This window comes from Uranotaenia lowii, chromosome 2 (genome assembly GCF_029784155.1).
Source record: "Uranotaenia lowii strain MFRU-FL chromosome 2, ASM2978415v1, whole genome shotgun sequence".
Taxonomy (NCBI): Eukaryota; Metazoa; Arthropoda; class Insecta; order Diptera; family Culicidae; genus Uranotaenia; species Uranotaenia lowii.
In genome coordinates, this window is record NC_073692.1 from 148399510 (window position 1) to 148415108 (window position 15599).

Here is a 15599-nt window from a genome sequence, read left to right on the forward strand (position 1 = left end):
TGGCACTCAAATGATTTCCCATATCATATTTGGTTCGATTTGTAAGATAACTTCGTGGTTTATGAAAAACAATTGTATAGGACCTTCCCTCTTTCCTAACTTTATCCCCAACTGAAGGAGAAAGGAGTCTCCAATAAGCATATCTATATCCTTTTCTCGTATCCAAATGCTCTCCCATGACAAATTTGGATCCATTTATTCGATAATCCCTAAAGTTTGGCAAAAAATCACCTCACTGGAAGGAAGCAATCGTACTTAATGTTCAAAGAAACATATCTCGTACTCAAATACCCTTGCAAGCCATAATTGGTTCCATTTACTGGAAAAGTTCTCGAGTAATGTAAAAAAATTTATGGGATCATCTTCTCCCCTTCAAATTTTCCCACTGGGACAACAGAGGGCTTTAAAAATATCATAGTAACATTTCTCGTATTTAACTACTTTCCCATCTAAATTTTGTTTCCATTTGTTTGATGGGCTAGGGGCTATAGCTCGGTTGGCAAGTCAGTTGCCTCATGAGCCATTGTCCGCGATTTCGAGCCCAAGAGTAAACATCGAACACATTTGTACAGGATAAGTTTTTCAATAACTGTTCGCCAACTGCAACGTTGATAATAAGTCGCGAATGCCATAAAGATGGTCAAACGACTATAAAAGAAACAAAAAAAAAGCTTGATTAGTTTTCCAAATATGCTGAAAATTATAAAAGAGCCCCTCTTCTCTTTTTATCTCTTCTCTGGAAGGAGGGAGGGGCACCAAATATTCATCGCATCATTTCTCGTACCCAGGTTAAACTATCAAGCCAAATTTTGTGCCGTTGGCTTCTTATATTTCACTGTAAAAGGGAGGGATCTGTCTTAAACATACGCTCATGCAAATTCTTATTATAATTTTCATAAGATGCGTCTTATGAACCGCTTTTTAGAGTGTAAAATTGTTTTTCATAAGAGTCTTATGAAATTCTTTCAATTTTCATTATAATATCGTATGAAAAATGGAAGAAACGGCATTGTGAAAAAATAATGAACACATTCACTCATTCTATCAGTAATTTTTTCATCGTCGTACGGAGCTGATTGAGTTTTTTTGATAGTTAGAAGTGATTTTCTAAATGGTAAGTTCGAGTAATAGTTTATTTTTTATGACGCTGAAAACATTTGTGAATTAAAATACTTTTTCATTCATTTACTTTTCAGAGAATCACCGGCAAAATGCACAAGGTCAAAGGACCGGATGAGGAAGAAGAATTGTGTTGGATGGAACCGGGTGATTATGTGCTTATGTGTGTGACCATGGTATAGTTTCGATCAAATATGCCGAAAAAATAAAATAAAAGTTTTATCCATCAAATTTCTTGAATAATTTACATTAAACCTGAAATTTCCTGTTTTCATAAGACTCTCTTATGAAAAACAACAAAAACTCGTTGGAGAAGGTGTTCATCTGAAGAATTCATTCGCGTCATAAGACAATCTTATGAATTTCAATGATTTCTCTTATGGCGCCACTTCATAAGAGAATCTTATGGCATACTTAATAGTATTTTTCTGAGTGTAGAATATTTTTTCGCATTCCAATACCCTCCCTTGCCAAATTTTGTACCATTAGCTTCATTAGTTCCCGAGTTGTGTTAAAAAAATTGTTAGCTAGTCCCCTCCTCCCTTCCAGTTTCCCCACTGAAGGGAGGAAGGGGTACCAATATTCATAGGAACATTTCTCGTACCAAAATACCCTCCCATGCCAAAATTAGTTTGATTTTTTTGGTCAGTTCTCGAGCTATGCAAACATTTGTCTTTCTTTGAGAGACCCTCTCCTTCCTTCCTGGGAGGGGGAGGGAACTCAAACCATTATAGGAACCTTCCCTTGCCTTCAATACTTCCACATTTTAGGTTTTATGCTAATCGGTTCAGTAAGTTCGGAGGAACAGAAAGACAGACAGACAGACAGAAATCCATTTTTATATATACCTATAGATAGATTTTTTTAAATAATTTGGCTATAAAAGCATCTTAAATAGGTAAAAATAGTATTAAACATATAAAATGTTCAACAACCTTTACAAAAGAGTCCAAAACACCAAATAATACCTACATTTTGGAGGCCTACTGAAAAAATATTATGAAACTCTGACAATGACTTTTTTTTTGGAATGGTATAACATGACCAAGGTTGCCAAAAAAATCCTTCGTTTTTTGCAAAAAAAAACTGACTCTCTGTGGTTTAACCCAAAACTTCTGTGATGCATGAATTTCTTGAAAAAGTTATGAAAATTTAGGTCTTTTTTTACATTTCACTTGAAAAAAATCAATAAACATTACCAATCCTATCATGTTTATCCAAAACGAGGTAGGAAATCCAAAATATATGAAGACATTTTTTTTATTTTGGAAATACGTACAAATTTTTAAAAAATCTGTGAAATCTGTGAATAATTCATTTTTTTTCTGTGACACAGATTCTGTGAAGAAAATTAGCTGAAAACTCTGTACAACCATAGATTTTTCTATGATTTCGGCAACCTTGGACATGACATGTTGACATGACATCAGGGCCGTAGGAAGAACCGACTCATGGGGGGGGTTTTGGTGACTGATTTTTACCTATGATGTTTTGCCCAACAACGTACGAAAAAATACATTTATATTTATTACTATTTATATGATTATTCATTTTTAAGTTTTCATTAATAGTTTTTGTATTAAAACGTAACTTTAGAAAAATGGTCCTTAGCCTAAAGGGTGAGCTATTTTTTTTATGAAACCTCTGGAAACAAAATGGAATTTCCTTTCATCGAAAGTACAAATTTAAGAATTTGTTAAAGAGTCTGGTAGGTCGAAGCATAAAATAAGTTCTTTTTAAGCTAGCCTTCAATTTATTAAAAAACGTATTCTATGCTCAAATCAAGCTCAATTTTCCAAACTCTTTTGCAAATTCCAAGAATTCAACCTTTGAAGATAATAAATAAAAAAATTCAAAAAAAAACTGTAAGTGATAACTAATTTTTGGATCAAATTTACTCGAAGCAAACTTGAACTAAATTTATGATTTCAGTTTGAAATTCAGCTTTGAAAAACTTCAATATCAATCATATTAATCAATACACCGAGAAAATATAGAATTTTGTGCAAATTTTTTAGGTGAAGATCAGATGCTAGTTTTTTTAACAGGAAATATTTTTCATAAAGAATCAATTCCATAATGAAAATTCTGTGGGTAATTTTTTAAAATATAATTCGGGATATTTTGCATAAAACAAAACAAAGAAAATTAACTCAAAAACTTTATATCAGCGATTTTCAGCTGAGTTGTGTGTACAAACTTCTTCTGATTAAAAAAAAAACTAAATCTGGAAATTGACAAGCAAGTTTTCATGTTCATGATCTCTTGAATTCCTTTACAATTTTATGTTGATTGAAAAACTCGTTCACTCATTCCTGAATTTTGTATCTTAATACTGAACCTGAATTCAAAAATTGAATCTTTTTCCAAATTTCTATACCATTTCTGAAATGTACAAAAAATACAATTTCCGAATCTGAATTCTGAATTTATGAGCTAAGATTCATAATCATCATTCATGAATTTTTTATTTAAATTCTGTTAAATCTTAATTAATTTTTTCAATTATTTATTTTTTATCTGTATTGTGAATCAGAATTTAAATGTGAATTTCAAATATCGAATCTGAATATGAGTTTTCAATTTTGGATCGCCACTTAGAAGCATTTAATTTTTAAATTTAGTTTTAGAATAAAGTTTGAGAACTTCGAATTAAAATGTAAAACAAAACTCTTTTTTTTCATATTCAGAAAACTATTATCAAAATATTGAAATTGCAAATGATTTTCGAAAAACATGAATCAAATGTGATATAAAAAGCAAAACCGAATCAGAATTTCAAAGCAGCTTTTCATTCCTTATTTCTTATGATTATTCGAACTGAAAATCAAGAATCCTAAACTTGATACAGAATCAGAAATACGAAAATATGAAGAAATACAATTTTGGTTACGGGAATATTGAAACTTAAACATGAACCCTCCAAAATGGGTTAAATTTAAAATTAAAATACCTGAATATTTAATTTTACCCGGATATTTAATATAAAATTTGGGAAAAATCCGGTCTGACCTGGTTGCCCGGATTTAATTGGAAAAGCCGGGTTTGTTCTCATTCTCATTTTTAAATCAAACTTTAAAAAACGAATTGACTTGTAAATTATTTTTTTATTTATGCGTCCAAAATTTTTGGAGCAAGTTTAAAAAAAAATTATCAGGAAAGGTTTTTTCTTGAAAAAACTTGTTTTTTTTTCATGATTTTTTATGAGCCTGGATTTTGGTAGCAAATTTTGAAATCAAAAACCCGGATTTTGCCTGGTTTTTACATAATAAAGCCCGGATTCGTCCGGCCCGGATACGTGCTGGAAAAATTCTGACAACTTTAGTCTATGAACAAAGGAGAAAATTTTGAAAAACTGTAGCAAAATTTTGAATTTTGGATGGGGTTTTGAGGTTTTGGCATTAGTTTTTAGTCTAGAATTTTTTCGTGAATACATTTGCTCTATTATCATAATTTGATTATGGATTTAAAATTTTGAGTGTAGAGTTGAATACCTAGCTTGCTTTTTTGGACCCTCATGGGGGGGGTTTAACCCCCAAAACCCCCCCCGTTCCTACGGCCATGCATGACATGATGATATAACATGACGTGTTAACAAGATATGACATGACATGTTGACATGATGACATGACATGATGACATGGCATGATGACAGGATGTTGACATGACATGTTGACAGGATGACATGAAATGCCATGAACTGATGACGTGACATGTTGACAAGCAATGACATTTTGACATGAAATGACGTGATGACATGACATGTTAACATGATACGTTTACATTTTGACATGACATGACGTGGCATGTTGACATGACGTGATATGACATGAAAGTTCCTTGACTATCAGAAGTATGTTTATTTATGAGAAAATCCTATATAGGGATTTCGAGTTCATATTCAAGGACTCAGATTCACGAATAAAATTTCATGATTTTTTTTTATTTCTTCATCTTTCAAAAAATCTGCAATTAATTGTTAGCATAGTATTCAAAATCTAAAATATGATAAATGATACTCGTAAGTGAACCTTAAATAAAGATAAATAATAGGGGAGAGTGGGGTATCGTGGGCCATGGGGAAACGTGGGCCACTTTCAATATCTCAGATGTGTGTTGAGATAAAAATCTAAAACCAACTGTCATCGTCGTCGCTTTGCGTGGGCATATATTTCTATATGTTGTTGACTGAAATACGCATCATCTGCTTCTTTTATTTATCAAGCTAAAAAAAGTAAGAAAAATTTACTTACATAATTAAAAAAAAACCCCGCCAATTTCATCGATGGGGAACCTAAAGTGCATACCAAAAATATGCTCATACGCTTATGATCTTAGTTTTGTCATGATCTTTCACGTGGAAAAGGAATTTTTGATGAAACATCAATAAGTCACGCAAACGCAACCAATTTTCAAATCATAGCTTGTGGGGAATCGTGGGCCACACATCTTGAATCACCTATATTTTTATGTTTTTATACACATTTACAACTTAAAATACGTTTTACCTATTTGTAAAGTTTTCTTATGCCAAATGAAGAGTTATGAAAAATATTTTGTCCATCCTGTATAAGGAATTTGGCCAAAACGTTCGCGAGTCAGGTTTTGGAATCTATTCGATCATACACAGCTCTCTTTTTTAATTTCATCATCTGAAATTGCTTTAAAATAACGAAATGAATTAAGAAATCACAGTTTTGTGTCAACTCATAAACTTTGCATGTTATTTGGTCAATTTGGATTTGGTGGCCCACGATTCCCCACCATTTTTCAAAATCCAAAAAATATTGCTTTTTTTCAAACAGTCAGAATTTGGGGAAAATAACTTATTAAAATTTAAAAAAAAACCTTATGATACCTTGAAAATGTAGAAAACCATGCCAGTTTTTATTTTTATTTTATCTTCAATAATAAAGAAATTATGGAACAACGAAAAAAAGTGGCCCATGATTTCCCACTCTCCCATAATTCTTGATGTTATCAAATATTCGAGTTTTTAAATTAAATTGGTATGTAATCTTGGTGAAATATTAAACAAAAATTTGCATAATATTCAATGCGCTAAGATAAAATGAATACCGAAATATGAATACCTATGAAGATAATTTTTCATTTGTCGGGGAAAATAGAGCATGATGAGCATCTCAAGCTAAAGGTCAACTCATAGATTTCAGTGGGTTCTAATAAATTTTATCGTTCTCCGACGAGCGATGCTGTTTGTTATTTCAAAAGTCAAAAGTTTTAAAACTTTTGAAACTTTTGACTTTTGAAATAACAAACAGCATCGCTCGTCGGAGAACTTTTAAAAAGTGATCATTTCAGCTTTCAAGGCTTCTATTTCCAGCATGAATACTGGCGATTTGAAAAAATAAGTGGTAGCAAAGCATAATAGTGCAATGGTTCATATTCTAAAGAAAATTACCCAAGTAAAATAAATATTTTATAACAGGCTTCTAGATCAAGTTTAGGTTCTTTCGAAACGGGTTTATGCGAAGTTGTCCAAAAAAAAACATACTTATCATATAAATTAAATCTTATTTAAAAAAAAAAAACACGAATTAACCAAATGAAACCCCAAAAAGAAATTTTAAAGAGAAATAAAATTTGAATGACTCTTTCAAAATATTCAAGTATTAGGATTTTAGCAACTTTTGACGGCAATTAAAGAAAATGGCAAGTAAAAAAGGCAATTATAATAGTTTTGTGCTTTCACAACAAAAGAAAAAATCGAGGTAATTAAAACCTTTTATTATTATATTAATTGATGATTTTTGATATTCATTCAATATATTTTTAAAACGATAAATTTATATTTGATTGAAGTATTAAAAAATTTTTGTTCAAGTTTTTGTTGTGCATCGTTAACCAATTTTCGACTTTATTAGCTCGGAATTTAAGTTCCGATATCGATGAACTTATTCCGGGAACACTTCAGCACACGAAGATATAAACAAAATTTACCTCAGAAAGGTCGATGCTACGCATCAGTGAAATTTCGGGTCCACGGCTCTCCGACCAACAATCGGAGAACCAAATTAGCCCCCTTCTGAAGATAAGGAAGGAAGCTACATTACAACAGTTCGATGGAAAAAATAAAATAAAAACAACAGAAGGTCCAGCCCAAAGCAAACTTCGGCTCCTTTCCAGGTTATTTTTTTTCGGGTGGTCCAGGGACAGCGAAACCCCCAACTAACTGTTGATTGCGGTGGAAAACTCAATGGACAGACTTTTATCAGTTCAATATATTTCCATTTTTAAAAGGTTCTCTTGGCTTTGGGGTTGGATTCTTGGAAGGACTGTTGTCGAGCTGATATTACTTCAATAAATCAGAACTGAATGAAGCTAGTTTTTTTTCAATGTTTTTCTGTCACTGCTGAAGCAAATTAGGGGAAGGTTTTATTAAGGCAATATTTGACATTTTTAATTCATAAAATTGAAAAAAAAAATGAAAACATACATCTAATTAAAGCCATGACATTTGAATTTAAGACCTAGGATGATTGAATAGAAACCAACATTCGTTTATCTTGTTATCTTTAGACAAACATAATTTTCAATTTATTGTAGGTCTTCTATGAAAATTAAAACGCATTAAAAATTATGTGTTACGTGTTTTAAGAATCCAATGATACCAAGAAGAGTCAAACGTTTTTTTTTTTTTTTTTCGAGGGATTTTAAGTCCAATTACGTCAATTTAACATTTCACGTTTTAAAACTTTTTCTACTGTTACTGAAACAAATTTCACGATTGATTCTTTGAAAAGAACGGTTGATATGTGTTGGGTGGTTGAGATGTTAAGAAAATCCAGAGACATTATTATTTTTTAATATACATCTGAATGGTAGGGAAGAATGAGGATATTACCTAGCCTGCAAAAAAATAATCATTAAAGAAAAAATCGCTCAAATTTGAATAATAGCCCGGTCGGATTCAATCAGCACATTTTGATCACTTCAAAAATGTCATCGTGCTAACCATCTTGCAAATCGCTTGCAGAAAATATGAAAATCATAGCAAAATCGATCATGTGATTGTCTGGTTAGCGGATTTTTCCCCCATGATTGGTGAACTGATTTGAATTCTAGTGAGCATGATTTGAAAAAAAAATCCTTATTCATAAGGATAACAACAACTTACCGTTTTTATTCAAACAAAAAGCACGCGAATAAAATTACAAGAATTTGTAAATTTTATTATATATAGTTGAAAATATAAAGAATCATTTGGTATTTTTATCTGAGGACTCATTGTAATGTGAGCTTGTTTAACTTTTCCAAAATTAGGAATAAGGAGTTCTTAAATCAAATTTACCTTTAGTCAATTTAACTGTTTTGATATGATTGAATTTAAACCATTTTCAGACCCATCGATTGATGTTTTCCACAAAATATTACTTAATTTTAATCAAAATTACCACCTTTCTATGAAAGGGCTTATTTAATCGGCAGTTTCCGAGTGTGAAGCTTTAATAAATGTTTTTTTTTAGTTTAAAAATGTGTTTAGGATAAACGGTTTTCGCTCAGATTTCCTGATTTTTTTTGCTAATTCCAAGATTTTTTTTCAGTTTACCGCATTCAGTGGTCACCTTATTTAACGTTTTCCCATATTTCTCCCCAGGTAACATCGGTTCTATGATATCGAACATGAACGTCACCCGGGTGGAGTTTCAGAATCGAATGGACGGCGTCAAGCAATATATGGCCTTTCGAAAAGTCGGCGGAGAGCTGGAAGCGCGGGTAAGTTACTTACTTTTTCAGATTAATGAGCATCACTCACAGATATTCTTCTGTGTTCTGGGATCTAGGTCATCCGGTGGTTTGCCTACACCTGGGCGCAAAGTGGCGCTCTGGACGAGGAACGGGTTCTGGCAGCACTGCCGGACAAGCTGAAGGCCGAAATCGCCATCCGAGTACACATGGACACGCTGAAGCAGGTTCGGATATTCCAGGATTGTGAACCGGGCCTGCTGGAAGCGCTGGTGCTAAAACTCAAGCTACAGGTTAGATTTTCTAGAAATTTGTTTCCCAAAAATAAAAACAATCCAAACATTTTATATTAAATATCCTCAGGTGTTCAGCCCCGGGGACTACATCTGCCGGAAGGGTGACGTCGGCAAGGAGATGTACATCGTGAAGCGGGGCATCCTTTCGGTCGTGGCCGACGACGGGCTGACAGTTTTCGCGACCCTCGGGGCCGGCTCCGTGTTCGGGGAGGTTTCAGTGCTAGAGATTGCCGGGAATCGGACCGGCAATCGGCGAACGGCCAACGTCAGATCGACAGGTGCGCGGGAGTTTGTCAAACTGCTACCAATGGATTTTTATTTGACTTTCTCCTTTCTCCATCTTTTTTCTTCCCCCTAAAGGTTATTCGGATCTGTTCTGCCTGGCGAAACGTGATTTGTGGGAAACGCTGGCTGATTATCCTGAAGCGCGTGCTTCATTAACGGAACGTGGGTGTCAATTATTACGCAAAGATGGACTGTTGGATGAAGCTGTTTTTGCCAGTAAGTACTGATATAAATTACGTGCCATTCATTTTTCCTTTTTAACGACTTAGACGGAAAAAAGTTGTTTGCCATTTCCATAGGTAGCATTGGAGAAATGAGCCTCAGTCATTATTTATTCAAATAGGAATGCTTCTTGGTTTCACGTTTACTAATAACTTCTGGTAGTATTATAATCGAATCAATTTCCGGAGTCGCTCTTGCCTAAAATAAGAAAGCATCCTTATCTCGTAAAATTGGTTTTGTTTACATCAAGTTATATGTGAATTTTCATTCAAAAATTCCTTTGAAAACTTTAATCCTAAAAACAGGTTATTGAGTTTTGAATCTGACTTTTAATATTAAAATAAGGTGTCTTTTTTAATATTTTTTTTTCAAATTTAGGATCATTGACATTTTGTTGACATCGTGTTTAAATTGAGCTTCTGAACATACTTGCATACTAAAAACAAAGGTCATAAATATTCTGGAACTTTTTAAGTTTTTTCTCTTTAAACTTGCATTAATGGAATGCCTTAAAAATTACATAAAATTAAAACATTTAAATACATCCTGATCCTTAACCTGATTCTTATCAGGATTCTCTCTCTCTCTCTGATCTCTTTTCTGATCCCTATACTGATCCTTATCCTGATTCTTATCCTGATCCTTATCCTCATCCTTATCCTGATCCTTATCCCGATCCTTGACCTGATCCTTATCCTGTTTCTTATCCTGATTCTTATCCTCATTCTTATCCTGATCCTTATCCTGATTCTTATCCTGATAAATATCCCGGTTCTTGACCAGATTCTTATCCTGATCTTTATTCTGATTCTTATCCTTATCCTTCTTTTATGGAAATTGGACTTCAAACCATAATAGCCGGGTGTTTGCTGCCGTGAGTGGGTTCGTCCCACTAAAACCACCTTGGGCTTCGTTTGCCAGATGTGCCCCTTGGTTTCACCGTATGATACTACACCAAGGGGTAGGCCGTGCTCATGCACTTGAACATCTCACCCTTTTCGTTTTCCTCTTTCTCAATTTTGGTTTTTCTTCTTCATCATCTTTCTCCTTTATCCACTTTCTCCTTTTTCCTCCTTCTCCTTTTCCTCTATCGCCAACTTCAGACTAGTACGGAAGACCCCGAGACGTGTTCCGGTTAGGTAATGCTTTCAAAGTAACTCACGCCCGTCACTGCATTCACTCCCGCAGGATTTCTAACCACCAAGGCAAGGCCGATTGAGAAACTACCAAGCTAGAATCCCGTCACGACCACCCCGAATGGTAACTCCGCTTCCATTTGCTGCAGAAAAGATCGTAGCTGAGTATGTGAGACCTTTTAAGTCCCACCACACGTATGAGTCCAGATTAGGGTTATACCGCGCGCTAGGATCGCGTTGCTTTTGAATTGTGGTGTGATATGAGGCCCAAAACCTTCCATTAGCTTGTCAAATTTGGTTGACTATCTCGCTCTTGCGTCTGAAAGACGCAGGATTAGCCTGGTGATATGGTCCTCTACGCACAGGAAACTCGCATGGCTATCAGCCGATGTATGCTCCGTAATTTGGATCTGTTGCGCTCTACCTCTATGGCGGAGCTCCAGGCCGCTCCTCCGTATCGTAGTTTGGACAGTGCTACGCTCGAGACATCTGTTGCTACTCTTTTGACCACGTCAGTTCGGCATAATCCAGGCCCTCCAACAGTAATCTCCATGTGCGGCATTTTTATTGGTCACGAGCAGAACTTCGGTTTTATGGTGAGCTATCTGAAGCTTAACTCCCTCCATCCAGATGCCAACCCTTTCAACGGACACCGTTGCAAGGTCTTCTAACTCCTCGATTGTTTCGCCGGTGATCATGAGCACGATATCGTCAGCAAATCCGACTATCTGCACGCCTGCTGGTAGTTTCAGCATTAACACCTCATTATACATGGATTTCCAAAACACAGGTCCTAGTATGGGACCCTGTGGAACACCCGCTGTTAGGGCAGTAGATCGTAACCAAGTTTTGGTTTTGTACGTCAAGACTCGATTTTAGAAGAAGCTTCCTATTATCTTGCAGAGGGTATTGGGAACACGCATCCTGTGAAGCGCTTTGGCAATCGCTTCCCCGCTGGCATTGTTGAAGGCATTCTTAACGTCGATTGTCACAATGGCGCAGTGACAAACACCTGTCCGCTTCTTATTATATCCGTGCTTTGCGAACTCTGTCACGGCATCCATCGTAGATCTCTCTTTCCGAAAATCGAACTGTCTGCCCGACAGTCCACTTTTGCCTTCTGTGTTGATTATCCTCTCCAGTAGCTTACCAATGGTGTCCAGCAGACAAATAGGTCTGTATGATGATGGATGCCCTGAGGGTTTCCCAGGTTTCGGTAGTTGCACCAACTTCGCCGTTTTCCACGAATTAGGAAAGATCCCTCATCGAGACACCACTCTGAAAGTATCCGGAATGGTCTGTAACGCCACCTATCAGCACTGCATTTGGGATTCCGTGCGGACCTGGGGCCTTATTCACCGCAAGTAGCCACAGCCCCCTAGGTCCTCATTCGTTACTGGCTCGATGTCGTGGACCCCCGCATCGCACGGGGTAAATGACCAATGCGTCGGGATAAGCTGTGGGAAAAGATGTGCAACAATCTATTTCAGTTTTTCTGGGCACTTTTCAGTCGGCGACCTTGGGCCACCAAATCTCACCAGTGCAACTCAATAGGCTTGGTCCCACGGGTTATCATCTACGCTCATTACTTGTTTCACTAGCTCGCTTAAGTGCCACCCTGGCTGCTCGGTAAACGGCACCTCTCGTTTCTCTATCGGCTTCGTTTCTCGTCCGTAGAGCTCGTCACCTGGCTTTTAGACAGCTAATACGAAGCTCAGCATTTTCTAAGGTCCACCTGTAAGCTGGTCGTCGCCACCACTTCGGTGTATTCCTTCTGGACATGCTCATGTCGCACATTACTACTATCATTTTCGTCAGCTGCTCAGCATTATGGACATGTTTCCTGCATGTTCCTTTGGTCTTCCATCTCCGCTCATGGACGACAGATGCCTTACTGCCACCGGATTTCGGTCTCCTACGCTATAACGTATCGCCTGGTGATCGCTATTCGTATAATCGTCGCACAATCTCCAATTCATGTCAGTTTTTAATGACGGGCACGCGAAGGTGATATATATTACCGATGTTCTGTTTGGTATTCCATGATTGCGATAGGTGCTGATAGATCCAGTGTTGCACAGCTCAACCTCCAGTCTCGCGAAGGACTCTAGTAGACTGTGGCCCCTAGGGTTGTTGCACCTACTACCCCAGTTAACCGCCCAAGCAGTTAAGTCTCCTCCTATTACTACAGGGGCCCGTCCTGTCAGTTTGTGAGTGAGTTCATCCAACATTGTGTTGAGCTCCCCGATCGTCCATCTTGGTGGAGCGTAGCAGCTGCAGAAAAAATGCCGTTTATTTTAAGCAATCACGAGTCCGTCCCGAGAATCTATCACTATCTCCTGGATAGGAAAACGTCCCGTGGCGTAGACAGCAGCTAAGCAGGTGTTGTCCAATTACCGTTTTCAGACGGAATTCTGTATGGTTCTGATAAAAGTGCTACTTCACACATCCTTTCGCCTACCGTTTGCTCCAGCAGAAGCTGTGCGACCTCGCTATGGTTGAGGTTTAGCATGATTACATCCAATTTTACTGGCTTGCCTTTGCTTTTTTGTATGCTGGGCAGTCCAATCCACTAGTTTCGTAAGCGTTGGCATTCCACCGTACGCCTTTCTCAGTTAAATAGCTACACCCAAAATTCAGCCTCTGTGCCAATGGCGTGTAGTCAATTTCATAGCATCATTGGTACAAGAAGATAACGCGACCGGCACTGATTCGATTTGCGCCCACCGGCATTAACCTCCCAGCGTAACCGAATTGCGTATGTCTGAATGAAACAAAATAAAAACGTTTTCGCATCCCTCCCAACCAGGGTTGCCAACATTTATTTTCAAAAATCAGGGAACTTGCGAAATAAAAATCAGGCAAAATCAGGCTACGTAAAAGTAACGGAAATTTCGCTCAACACGGAGAAAAAAGACAACAGTTGTTCCAATTATTTCAGCTTGTTATACCAATAATCGAAATGCAGTTGATTTTTTCGCATTCAACTACTTATATAATAGATTCAACTACAAACTTCTAATTGTCCATACGCAATCAACTATCAATATAATGCATTCAACTGTATGATTTATTTTATGCATTCAACTATAAATACAATAGATTCAACTACAAACTGCTGATTGACCTTATGTAATCGACTATGAATATAATAGATTCAATTGTAATGGTAAAATTGATTCAATTGTAATGGTATAATTGATTCAACTGTAGATATGATAGATTCAACTACAATTGTATGATTGATTTTAGGCATTCAACTATAAATATAATAGATTCAATTGTAGTGCTATAATTGATTCAACTGTAAATATGATAGATTCAACTGTAGTGGTATAATTGATTCAACTTTAAATATGATAGATTTTACTACAATTGTATGATTCATTTTAGGCATTAAACTATAAATATCATTCCATTATTTCAGCTAAATTATACCAATCATCAAAATGTAGTTGATTTTATCGCGTCCAACTATAAATATAAAAGATCAAACTACAAACTGTTGATTGACAAATGTTTGATATATAGTTGATTTTTTCAATCAGTGGGATTTTAAAGAACGTATACGTAAACTATAGTTTGACTATACGTGCTTATGCGTGTAGTGTCCAGTCCAGCAAAAGAAAAAAAAGCCGGCAAATTTGCAAAAGATAAAATTTATCTTTTATTTATTTAATATTTAACGCGTTCATCAGCGAATTCGTCGGCGAAAAGCACAACCGGCTACCCTCAAAACGGTTCCTGGCAGCGGTCGATGGTCGAAGTGCTGTTGCTGGAGTTACGCAAACGATTCCATATGGAATCGCATGTTCCTGTTTACGGTAGTAGTGCTGATGCTTGACCAGCAGTTCCTGACATCGTTCGTAACCGCTTTCCGGCTGCTTGCAAAACTGTTTCCAGCATCAAATCGACGAGGGTCTTGATGGGGGAACGTAAGTCCTTTATGTTTTCCGGAATGGCAGCGGTGTTCTGGCCTGTCGTGGCCAGCAGTGCTTGGCTCATTTTTAATCCAAGAAATCGACGAAGGCGGCCTGATAGGGAAACAGTACTCACCGAAACTGCGAATTGCAACTAGATCCCATAGGAAACACAAAAGTAATCGTAAGTTTTTCTTTAATTTTTAAAACATTTAGTTCCAGAAAAAAATTTGTTTTGACAAAATAAAAAATGTATGTATGTGTTTTTGTGTCTTCCAGGGAATTTTCTCCTAAGTCTCCCCAAAATTGTATCCACAAAAACAGCGGAAGGCTACGCTTGCTACCTGTTCGGATAATCATATTAGCGGCTGGGAGAACCAACCAAATGGACCAAAGTATCAGAATTGGTTGTGATGATGTGTGTTTCTTTTGTGAAACACAGCTGAAATGGAAGCTTAAGAAGTGCTGAAGGAAAATCAGGTGACCGGGCGCAAGTTGCCCTCGGAGGATTCGAATCCTCCTCTGTTCAAGTTGCATATTTTTGCCCCGGACCAGATCATGGCCAAGTCTCGGTTCTGGTATTTCCTGCGGCAGCTGCGTAAGCTCAAGAAGGCCACCGGCGAGATCTTTTCGGTGAAACGCATTCTGGAGAAGACGCCGCTGCGGGTATGATACCCGATCTGGAACCAACAGATCATCAAGGTCGAATCGGTGGAGGCCAGCAAGACGCGCCGTGCTACGTTGCTTCAAGGATCTGAAAAGCGGGTCGAGATTTCCAACCTTCTTGTTGTGTTACCTCCATAACGGTTTAAGTTTGGTTTAACATGAAAAAGGAAAATTATTTTTAAAAAATACAATGTTTCTACTCTTTTGTTAGCTTTCATTTCGGAACCTAAATTAAAGGTTCTGAGCCA

At 36.7% G+C, this 15599-nt stretch overlaps 1 protein-coding gene across 2 annotated transcripts in view; it reads left to right on the top strand.

Moving 5' to 3' along the window:
• LOC129749438 (cyclic nucleotide-gated cation channel subunit A) overlaps positions 1-15599 on the top strand; it is a 721507-nt gene that overhangs the window by 667481 nt on the left and 38427 nt on the right. For both annotated transcript variants that reach the window (XM_055744412.1, XM_055744413.1), the window contains 4 exons: positions 8738-8856; positions 8925-9119; positions 9190-9400; positions 9483-9623. In XM_055744412.1, coding sequence (XP_055600387.1) covers positions 8738-8856; positions 8925-9119; positions 9190-9400; positions 9483-9623 — 666 coding nt within the window. The remainder of the gene's footprint in view (positions 1-8737; positions 8857-8924; positions 9120-9189; positions 9401-9482; positions 9624-15599) is intronic.